Raw genomic sequence first — 12,271 nt, forward strand, 5'->3', positions numbered from 1 at the left:
GGAGGAAGATGTTGAATGAGTGTGTGAGAGGGAGAAAGAGTGTGGCAGGTGTGCGTGCCTATCGTAAAACTTCAATTAAAAGCCGAGTCCCAATTGAACGCCGAGTCCCTTTTACTGGCCGGGTGTGGCAACACGTTTTGACAAATAAAGGCCGGTCTCAATTAGAAGCCAGTTGCCATTGACGCTGTGAAGCAGTTTCTTTTTTTTTTTTACTTTCATTCAAATGTCAGTCACATTTGCTGATCGCCATGGTGGCACAGAGAAAAAAGTACGACCTGAAATTCAAGCTGTCAGTTGTCAAATTTGCTGAACAAAACTCAGGAGAAGCAGCAGCAAGACATTTCTCCATTGATCTTTTTTCGGCTTTCATCCTTTCTAAGGTAGGCTACCGGTATTTTGATACGGGGCTCTCTCTCTCTCTCTCTCTCTCTCTCTCTCTCTCTCTCTCTCTCTCTGCGCTTTAGAACGTAACCGCTGTGAAACAGTCAGAAAATAACGTTATATTTCTCTGATTCACCGGCTTTCTCGCTACCACCGCTCCCTCTCCTCATTCACTTTCTAGCTCGCTCGACCACCGCTCTCTCTCTCTCTCTCTCTCTCTCTCTCTCTCTCTCTCTCTCTCTCTCTCTCTCTCTCTCTGCGCTTTAGAACGTAACCGCTGTGAAACAGTCAGAAAATAACGTTATATTTCTCTGATTCACCGGCTTTCTCGCTACCACCGCTCCCTCTCTTCATTCACTTTCTAGCTCGCTCGACCACCGCTCTCTCTCTCTCTCTCTCTCTCTCTCTCTCTCTCTCTCTCTCTCTCTGCGCTTTAGAACGTAACCGCTGTGAAACAGTCAGAAAATAATGTTTTATTTCTCTGATTCACCGGCTTTCTCGCTACCACCGCTCCCTCTCCTCATTCACTTTCTAGCTCGCTCGACCACCTCTCTCTCTCTCTCTCTCTCTCTCTCTCTCTCTCTCTCTGCGCTTTAGAACGTAACCGCTGTGAAACAGTCAGAAAATAACGTTTTATTTCTCTGATTCACCGGCTTTCTCGCTACCACCGCTCCCTCTCTTCATTCACTTTCTAGCTCGCTTGACCACCGCTCTCTCTCTCTCTCTCTCTTTCTCTGAGCGAGATCAAATGAATGATTCGTAATTTATATGTTATTCGATAGCCTAATTTTTATACAAGTAATATTCATACTGGTTTAAATAAACAATTTGATAGTATTTCCCATCTTTGCTGAGCAAGAGTTTTGTATGAAAGGAATGAAAGGCCTGTCCCATACAGACGCCTGTCCCAAATATAGGCCGGTTGAGTTCAGTGTTTGAAGCAAATAAAAGCCCAGGCTATTAATTGAAGTTTTACGGTATAATATTTATAATTATTATTGTCACCATGTCCTTCATGACTCAATAATAATAATAATAATAATAATAATAATAATATAATAACAGCAGCAACAATAGTAACAATAGTAATCAATAGTAACAATAGTAATCAATAGTGATCAATAGTAGTAATGATAGCATTACAAGAAATTACAAGAGCAGGGTGGAGAGAAGGGAAAAAAATAAATAAATAAAAGTACTAATAATAAAAATAAGTAAACATAATGATAATAACAATAATAATAATAATACTAACAACCCCCCCCCCAAAAAAATAGTAATAATATAATGATATTTATTAAAAGTAATATAATAATAATGTAATATAATAATAACTTAGAAATATTATTGATAATAATAATAGCCATAATAACAATATATTTGATTAGAAATTAAAAGAATATTTAAGGAAGTAGTGAGTACACATAATAATAATAATGATGGTTCACGGGAAGAGTTAAGAGGGAAAGAGAGTGAGAAGAGGGAAAAATTTTTTTAAAAACACACACACATAAATAAAATTAAATCGATAAGTAAATAAATAAAAATATATATGTATAATAAAAATAATAAAAAATAATGATAATAATAGTAATATTAACAACAATAATAATAGTACTGACAATAATAACAACAATAATAGTAACAATAATTATAATAATTATATCATTGGTAATATCAAGAAGAACATAAGCACCATGAGAAGGAAAATAAATAAATAAATATATATATACATATATACACATAGTAAATATAATATATTATTTATTAATAATAATATAATAATAATGTACTATAATAATAATAACTTAGAATATTGTTGATAATCAGAATAACAATAACAATCTATTTGATTAGAAATGAAAAGAATATATAAGGAAGTAGTAAGTACACGTAATAATGATAATAATAATAATGATGTTTCGCGGGAGCAGTTAAGAGGGAAAGGGAGTGAGAAGGGAGAAAAAAAAAAACAGGAGGGAAAGATAGATTAGAGGGAGCTGGGGGGGGGTCTAACTGTGTGTATGTTTGTTGGGTGCATGTGTGTGATGCCTGTGCGCATGCAAGTGTATGTCAGATCAAAAAATGTGTAGGGGTGTATGCGTAATGTGTAATTTTTCCATTGATATGTATTCAGTTAGTAGATTTTTCCAAAGTGTAATATTGATTGAGAATTGTTTAATTGGTGTGCAGTCCCATGTGGCATCTCAATCTCAGAGTCTATAAAACCCATTTTAAACATCCTTTTCCCCATGTAGTGTACTCTGTGAATAATCTTGTATTGTATGAGTTGGATGTTTGTGTTGGTGGGTATAGAAAAGATGTTTTTGCGGATTTGGGTCCAGAAGTCGGCACCGGGGATGATCTGTAGGTCTTGTTCCCATTTGTTTGAAGGAATGGATATTGTCAGGTCGGATGTGGAAATTATCTTGTAGATTTTGGATAGTAGGTAGTTAATGGGGAAAGATCTAAATTAGATGATATAATGTTGATTTTGGTCTGAATAGAGGATTTAATCTGGAGAAATTCTTAAAAAGTGAGTCTCCCCAATGCCGTACTTCTGGACCAAATGAGGGAATGAGACCAGAGTGTTATTATGGAAGATATGTTTGAGGTGCGTGGCACCTTTACTAATCCATGATGAAAAGTTTAGTGGTTTTCTGTTCGTTAAGAAGCCAGGATTGTTCCAGATGGGAGTGTGTTTGGTAGGTGAGACTGTGGTGTTAGTTATTTGTGTGAAATTTCCACCAGGCTGTCAGAGTTGTAGCTATGGTAGGGTTTTCGAAGGGTGTTTAGGTTGTTAGATGAGTGTCTTCCTTTAATGAAGCCAGTTTGGTCTGAGTGGATGATAGATGGAGTAACTGTTTCGATTCGTGAAGCTAGGGCTTTGCTCATGATTTTCGTGTCTGTTTGGATGAGCGATAGGGGACGATAGCTTGATGGGGAGGTGGGGTCTTTATCGGGTTTTAGTAAAAGAGATTGCAGCAGTGTTCATGTCTATGGGAAGTTTGGATTTTTGTTTAACTTCAGCTGTTAATCTGTTAAAAAACGGGGGCTAGATTATTCCAAAAGTGTTTATAGAACTCAGCAGGGAAGCCATCAGGTCCTGGTGATTTATTGTTAGGCATGAGTTTGAGTGCACTGGGGAATTCTGTTATTGTTAACGGTTTCTCAAGTGCATTTGCTTGGTCTTCAGTAAATTGTGGTAAATCAGTATTGCTTAGGAATGTATCCATGTCTTCTTGGCTTGGTTTATGTATTGATGAGTATAGGTTGGTATAAAAATCTTGGAAGGTCTTATTTATTTCCTCAGGTGTCTGCACAGTCTTCCCTGCTGAGTTCATAATCGTTGGGATTGTTGTCTTTTCTTTGTTTCGCTTGATTTGGCTGGCCAAGTATTTTCCAGATTTATTACTGTATTCAAATTGTTCGTGTCTAAGTCTGTGTAGGAGGAATTGAGTTTTTCTATTTGTGTATTCATTCAGGTGTAACTTGTATTTCCGTAAATCATTCTGGATTTGTGCTGCGGGGTTATTTGCGTTGATGTTCTCTAGTTCTTTAATCTTTTGTTTGAAGTACATTTCCTGTTCATTGTCTTTCTTTTTCTCGTGTGTGGAGTATGATAGGATTTTTCCTCTTACTACTCTTTCCTCTTTCACTGTTTCCCAGTGAAGTAGTGATGGTGCTATTTCCGGTGAATCGTTTATTTCAAGGAAGGAAGCCCACTCTCTTTTTATAAAACGATCAAAGTCGGGGTCATCAAGTAAGGATGTATGAAATCGCCATCTGTTGGGTGGATTGCGAGAATGGTTGATATTCCAGGTGAGGGAGACGGGAGCATGATCGCTAATGGTAATGGGGTGTATTAGTATGTCTGAGATTTTGGAAATAATTGAGTTACTGATTAAAAAGAAGTCTCCACCGATTATTATTGGGGAGTCAGACAGATTGGAGAGAGAGAGGTGAAAAAAGGATGAGTCGTCATTATTTGGGCCGTAGATACGCGCAATAGTGATTGGGCTGTTGTGCATTGTGATATTTATTATGATAAATCGTCCTTCAGGATCTGTGACGGTGTTGTTATGAATAAATTTGATGTGTTTGTGTATTAAAATGGCTACCCCTCTTTGCCTCGAGTTGAAATGGGCGGAGAAGATTTGATTAAATTGTGGTGTTCTTAATTTATGATAGTCAGATTCGGATGTATGAGTCTCTTGTAAAAGGCATATATCTGCTTGTAATTTGTTTATGTGGTTGAGTACCTTAAGTCTTTTTGCCTGTGAACCAATTCCACGGACGATCCAAGTTAGAAATTTAAGTGAGTTCATGGTGACAGAATGCAGGAAGCTGTTGTTTAAGTGGTTTTTACCCAGGAGGTTATTTTTTTGTCCTGGTAGAGTTTGTCATCAATGTACAGCTTACCGACTGAAATGACTGCTTTTTTACCTTCTTGCATGTTCTTTTTTCTGATTGGGAGTAGTATTTTGCGTCTGTCCGTGATTTCTCGGGGGGGAATCGGTCGTTGAGTCCATAGTCCGTGCCTTTCAGCTGTCTGCCTCGACCTTGTACCTGTTGTCTTTGTTTGAAAAGTTCGAATTTTGCTACTATGGGTCGTGGTTATTTCTTCACAGGGTTTTTTTTGCTCCTATGCGGCGTACTCGGTGGAATGTAATGTCTTTCACTGTGTCCGGGGAGATTTTGAGGCGAGTGGTCACAAATTCTTGTATCAACTCTTCTGGGTTGTCGTCCTGTGTTCACCCTGGGATACCGGAAAAAATGAGGTTATCGCTCATGCCGCGTGATCGAAGATGGAGTATGGTTTCTTTCATGTCCTTGTTTTCTTTGGCAACGGCGGCGAGCTGGGTTGTGAGGGGAGGTGTTGGAGGGATTTGTTTTCTTTAGCCGGCCTGGATAGTCGGTCCTGGCTGAATTCCAGGCTTTGGCGTAGCTGCTGGAATTCCCTGTGAAGCGCTTCAACAAGAGCTATTCTCGCATCCAGTCCAGAGAGTTTATTGTCAACTGAAAGTAAAATGCCACTGGCCTCAGTACAGCATGATTTGTCCGGGGAGCTATGAACGGAGTCGGATTGCCGGATTCTCTTGGATGTTGGTGTGGAGGAGGCGAGATTGTCCTTGTCTCGGGCTTTTTTTCCGTGTCGTTCATGGTGCAGAGTCGGTTTAAAAACACTCATCGATGTAGTCCTCGAGGTCTTCCAGATCGAACGGTTGTGTTATGGGAAAAAGCAGTAGTTGTTTGCAATCTAGCAGCTGGGGGCTGCCATCTTGGATCTCGCACCGGTCTCGTCGGATCTCGCCGAGACTTGGCATTAATGACATGGACTTGACTTGCTAATCTACACTAATCTTTAGACTTGGGACTTGACTTGAGACTTGTGCCTCAAGACTTGAGACTTGACTTGGGAATCGAGCAAATGTATTACTCAGCAATAAAAATGCTTGTCGGTGAAACTAGATTTGTGTAGGAGGAGATGTTCTATCGATGATGTTGCAATTCCACATGGTTGCTGATAGGTCCAAAGTTTAAATGTGTATCTCCTGTCTGTTTCAGCTCATCACAGTTTACACGGTGCCAGGCATGGACTCTGACTGGCTGATCGGAGAGAGGGGGAACCAGAAAGGAAAAGTGCCTGTCACGTACCTGGAGCTTCTCAGCTAAAGAACACACACACACACACGCGCGCGCATGTGTGTGAGTAGGCACTACTACAGCCATGGGGACATGTCATTGACTTCAATGCATTTCTCACTCTTACACTAACCTGGAACCTTAAATAAGCTCTCTTCCATTGTAAGCACGCGCAATAAATGTTAATTTGACACACACACACACACACACACTCACCTGCTTTTCAGAACAATAACAAAAATACACGTCAACTAAACAGCAGCGATTATGGAGAAATTGTTACTCTGAATACTGAAAAATGAAAACTGTGGAGAAAACAAACCCACTCCTTTTGATTGGTTTGGTCGTTTATTATAATGTTGTTTTTTCTTGTTTATTGTTGTGCATCCCCAAGGTTCAGGTAAACATTCAGCTAACAAACTTTTAAAGGCCAGATAAAGTTTGGCTATGACAACAAGCATACTGTCATTAGCAGGGTTTCCAGCCAAGTTATGATGTGTCAAATTAGAAAAGCTTAATGGGGAAAAAGTTGATAAAGAAATGATGCACTATAAAGCAAGCAATATCTGCCGCAGTTCCTTTACGGTTGATTTTAAATTCATGAATAAAAATGATTTTGGGCATGTTAAACTGTTCTTTTGCTTCTTCTGATATGACAGCATTAGAATATTACCAAGTGCATTTCTTATTTTTTGTATCTTTTCTTGTCTTCAGATGAAAGCATGATTAGCTGACACTAAATAACATCATAGCAGCTTGCCCAGCACTAATCAATACTATACAGTTCTTGAAATAATCCCCATCTTTCATGGACGTTTTTATTTTTTCGTACCCAATTCCTATTTCGGTTTCGCGACATTTCCAAAATCTTGCTTGACTGTTGGATGGAAGCCCTGCTAGTGACAGTTGTTGTTTGACACTTGTTTTGGTCCAGCAACATTCCCGTATTGTCATTTTTCTTTTGCCTCTCACACCTTCATCCGTAGCGCTGAAGATACGAACACTTCTGCAGCAAATAAATATGAACCGTTCCCATGCGAACTGCCTTAAGATGATGGGGAAGGAGCCGCTGAGGTCGTCTGCTGTAACCCAGAGAATGTGCTCTTCACAATGCAATGTCCCGGCTCCACTGAAGCAGAGACTCAACTGTACACCACATTACGGCATGCAAGACTGTAACTCCTTATAATGATGTATTATGCCTGTTTGTGTGACTGTTTGGTTTTGCCTTTTTAGTGGTTTTTGTATCTTTCCGATTTTCTCTTCCATTGCCATTTTGTCTGTTAAAACATTGAAGTGTCTTGGTCTTAGTGCTGCATGTGCTACTACCAGTAGCCTGTCCCGTTGGACATTTTTTTACGTGTCTATGATGTAACCAGATCTGGAGTACCAAAGCGTTTGCACAAAGAGAAATCTGGTCCTCGCACATCCAGTATGTGTACGTGCATGCACTCCCTCGAGGTTTTTTGACCGGCCCCGGTCTCGTGGAACTCTTGTGAAATGAGCGCGACGTCTTGAAATGCAGATAACGCGCTCTGTGCATGAAAAATGACAGGAAGCAGCTTTAAGCCACCAGGATGAGGTGGGAGAGACGTACGTGACTGGAAACAGGAAGTAGGTTTGAGACCGAATCCGCGTGATTGGAAAGCACGGGTGTGGAGGTTGGGAATGCGTCCTGGGTTCAGTTCCTCGGCAAACATTTTTTTTTTTCCGATTTAACCATGACCAAAACCCTTCACCAAACAGTTTGTTGCTGAAACCTAACCCCGACCTTAACCGAAGTTGTTTTACTTGCCTAAACTCGACGCGTGAAAATGACACGTCCAGTCTGCACTTATGTCGTAATCCTTTTGCGGTGGAAGAACATAATCTCCACATACGTTTGTGTCCACAGCACGTAATCTGCGCTTCAGAATTTTGCGCTCAGTTCACAAAATTTTCTCTGCCTGTGTTGGGTTTTTACCTTTGCTGCTGTGATTCTGTTTTACCTCACCTTCTTGTATTTATTTTGCTTTTTTTTTTTGGTCAAAATATTTATTGCCTGTCTCTAAACTGTGCTGAATGAATGAAATGTATGGGATTTAATAAAAAGTAAGCTTTATTTGGATACAGTTATTCTCACAAGTAATTTGTTTTACATGGAAAGGCTGGATTACAACTGTATATTCTGTCAGGTCTGATTAACCATATAATACATACATACACAAAGTAGTAATTGATATATATTGTAACACAATTACCTATATATGAAGGATTTCATTCCAAAATTTGACATAATTTTGAGGGGAAAATGACTGTTCACTGTTCATTAGTAAATATTTCAAATATATAGATGATTATGTACTAGAAGGCTACATAGGGAATTTAAAGGTTCAGTTTACATGCACATATGTGTCACTTATTGTGAAAGCTTTTTCTGTGTTCAGGGAATCCGTGGGTCCTCAAAGTCTGAAAAAGTCTTAAATGATCTAAACGTAAGGCCTTAAAAGGTATTAAAATGTCGTAAATCCAGATATTACAACTCTTTTAGTCAGCGTGTTATGCGGTTAGTACAAAATGCGGTTAGTACAAAATGTGTTTTTCTGAAACCTGCAGAAAGCCTGTTTCAAGCAGAAATGTAAGGGAGGGGTTTCCTCAGTTGAGTACAGCTCTCTAACCACTACACAACATCCGGTACAAATCAAAACCCCAAATGTGAGTCTGCTGGGATCCTCTGTGGTCTTCCCATGATCTGGTCTGTGATTGTCTGCACCACCCACTATCTCCATACAGTTCCTTTGTGTGCACAGCTGGCAGTTGCATCATGCTATTCCTGAGATATTACACCCACACACTGAAACTCACCTCCGTAGCTATTCCATCCATAACACAGGTTTCTACGGCTGCGTTCACACCCAGCATGTTCTGAGCGGTTTATTTGAACTGTGCAGCGTTTCCTCATTTAGTTCGGCTCATTTGGCCAGGTGTGAATAATGACCTTTGAACAGCCGCTTTGCTTTTGCCTGATATCAGACAGAATTGTCAACTCGTTACACTCCATTTCCATCTTCAGTCTGACATTGCCTCCACTCTTTAAATCTGTGTTAGTGAGCACTTCTCCTTTGCCAAGATAATCCATCCACCTGACAGGTGTGGCATATCTAGATGCTGATGAAACAGCATGATTATTGGACAGGTGTGCCTTGGGCTGCTCACAATAAAAGGCCACTCTAAAATGTGCAGTTTTATCTTGAAAAAAGACACTGAACTATGGATCTCACATGACTAGGGCTACATATATGCATTTTTTGAAAACCAGTCAGTATCTGGTGTGACAGGCCATGCAAGAACTGGGATGTTTTCAGCTTCCAGGAATTGTGTACAGATCCTTGCACCATGGGGCCGTGCATTATCATGCTGCATCTTGGCAAAGGAGAAGTGCTCACTAACACCGATTTAAAAAAAATTTGTGAACAAAATTTGAGAGAAATAAGCCTTTTGTGTGCATAGAAAAAGTCTTAGATCTTTTATTTCAACTCATGAAAAATGGGAGCAAAAACAAAAGTGTTGCGTTTATATTTTTGTTCAGTATAAGTAGCAGGTAGAATATTTTATGTTTTGTCAGGGCAACATACACACAAGGAACACCAACAATCACTGCCACATTCCACCATGCATTTCATTTGACAAGATCTTTATATGCTGATGTGAGTTGGGAAATCCCAACTCACCCGCTCTAATACGGCCTTCCAACTTCCATTCAAAGATAAAGTGGAACTAGAAACAAAAGATTAATGACAGAGACTTTCGAGAACCAGATTTTTGCCTGAATGAGATCGGCTCTTGCGCCACCGTGACCTTTGTGCTCATTAGCGTTTCTCGTCACACATCGCGGGCTTGGTTTGAGTTTAAGCTAAGAATTAACTATGCGCACATCGACAGTGGGTGCTGGGTTAAGCGCTGGACAATAGCTAAAAAGTAGAACCCACACACTAAATTATGAATCAGCAAATTTTTTTTTTTTTTTTTTTTGGGGGGTTATTTCTGCTTTATTAGACAGTCACAGTAGACAGAGACAGAAAAGACAGGGCAGAGAGAGGGGAGGACGTGCAGCAAAGGCCTGGATTCTTGCTTAATGCTTAAAGGCCTTAATGCTACGTGCTCTCGTGATCGGTTGAGCTGTCAGGGTGCGGGTTAACTCTTCCTCTGCATGACAGCCACCTGTTCCTTTGTTCTAGGCTGCACTGTCACTTGACATCACCGCAATTACATAAAAACAATAAAAACTGGTTTGTGTTGCCACCGGTATCCCTCCATGCTGTAGGCCTTACTCACTTCTCATGAATGGAGGTGTACTTTAGCCTTGTTTTTTTTGTGTGTTAGGAACCCGTTTGTTTTCCCCGGCCACTTGCTGGAACTGATGGGATATTTATGGAGGTATCTGCAGAGTGAGTTTCAATGTGTGGGTGTATAGTATCTCAGGAATGTAAGTTCCACCTATGCACACAAGGAAACTGTATGGAGATAGTGGGTGGTTCACGGTAGTTGACCCAGTATCTGAGGATTATGTTTGGCTACCATGTGTTCAGTAGTTCTGCAGGTTCCTTTTGATTGACATGTCACATTCTGATGTAAAACTTTGATAAAACTTTGTAAAACTTTGATTGAATTTTGATATACAGTACCTTTTGGAATTTGGATTCTAGACCATCACCAAAAAGGCATTTAAACATTAACTTTCAAAGCAAATGGATGAGTTAGTTGAGTTGTCTGCACGATTTACTCTACTCATCCATTCCTTATTCATTTTAGCATCACTCTATGGTGGAGCCATTATCATAACCTATTAGGCTATGTTTTCATATTTAAACCAACTGGCTTGAATTTTTCCCATATGTGATATGTAGCAGTAGCCTAGCTACTCATGGCAGGCCAAATCATGTCATTACAACAATGAAATGAACAAGCTAAAGTAAACAGGCTGCAGCATGCCATTCATGAGCGTAATATGTTTGTTTCAGCATTTGTTTCCTGAGTTTGAAAATGTTCTGGTTTGCTATCAGCAGAACAACATTCTTATCTTCAAGATGGGACTTTCTGGTGATGCTGTAGTTCATCTTATTGAAAGATGATCTTTGGAGTTCCCCAAAGATCAAAATTGGTCCATTCTTGGCCCAATTTTGTTTTCTATCAATATGCTAACCTTGGGGATCCTGTCATGTGGATGGTACGCAGCTGTATATAGATGATACGCAGCTGTATGTGAATGATACGCAGCTGTATGTGAATGATACGCAGCTGTATATAGATGATACGCAGCTGTATGTGAATGACACGCAGCTGTATGTGAATGATACGCAGCTGTATGTGAATGACACGCAGCTGTATATAGATGATACGCAGCTGTATGTGAATGACACGCAGCTGTATGTGGATGATACGCAGCTGTATGTGAATGATACGCAGCTGTATGTGGATGATACGCAGCTGTATGTGGATGATACGCAGCTGTATATAGATGATATGCAGCTGTATGTGAATGATACGCAGCTGTATATAGATGACACGCAGCTGTATGTGGATGATACGCAGCTGTATATAGATGATACGCAGCTGTATGTGAATGATACACAGCTGTATATAGATGACACGCAGCTGTATGTGGATGATACGCAGCTGTATATAGATGACACGCAGCTGTATGTGGATGATACGCAGCTGTATATAGATGATACGCAGCTGTATGTAACATTGGACCCAAGTAAATTCAAGGAATGTACTCCATCATTATCTCCAGGACCTTCAAAACTAGATGTCACAATCTAGTGAGAATCTGAAATCTGAAATACTTATTGGCGCTGACAGTATTAGTGCCCCAACTATTAAACAGCTTGGGCGGTTGTCCCAAAATTTTTACCTCAGACTAGAAATCTCAGGGTTGGGTTTGACAGATATCTAAGTCTGGAAATGCACATAAAATCAGCGGTGCAGTTATGCTTCTTCCAACTTAGAAACATTGTGAAGATAAAACCTTTTCTAGCTGTCATTCATGCCTTTATTTCTTCACATCTTGATTATTGTAATCCACTACAGTCCCAGCAAGCGAAGTATTTCCAGATTACAATTAGTCCAAAATATGGCAGTGAGGCTCGAGGTCTTCATTGGTTATCAATAAGATTGACGACTGATTTTGAAAATTCCGTTTAAGACACTGAGTCATCTGAGACCTGAGAAGTAGAGGTGGCTTCTTGGTCATGTGTTTTAT

At 39.8% G+C, this 12,271-nt stretch overlaps 1 protein-coding gene across 5 annotated transcripts in view; it reads left to right on the forward strand.

The window, feature by feature from the left end:
* The window catches only part of LOC139641023 (endophilin-B2-like), a 35,825-nt gene extending 27,708 nt beyond the window's left edge, over positions 1 to 8,117 (forward strand). For all 5 annotated transcript variants that reach the window (XM_071515244.1, XM_071515236.1, XM_071515253.1 and 2 more), the window contains one exon: positions 5,950 to 8,117. In XM_071515244.1, the coding sequence (XP_071371345.1) occupies positions 5,950 to 6,057 (108 nt within the window). In that variant the 3' untranslated portion in view covers positions 6,058 to 8,117. The remainder of the gene's footprint in view (positions 1 to 5,949) is intronic.
* The last annotated feature ends 4,154 nt before the right edge of the window (positions 8,118 to 12,271 follow it).

Source organism: Centroberyx affinis, unplaced genomic scaffold (genome assembly GCF_046629955.1).
Source record: "Centroberyx affinis isolate AG114_WGS23_722 - 3 ecotype Tasmania unplaced genomic scaffold, CSIRO-AGI_Caff_v1 ptg000027l_1, whole genome shotgun sequence".
Lineage (NCBI taxonomy): Eukaryota > Metazoa > Chordata > Actinopteri > Beryciformes > Berycidae > Centroberyx > Centroberyx affinis.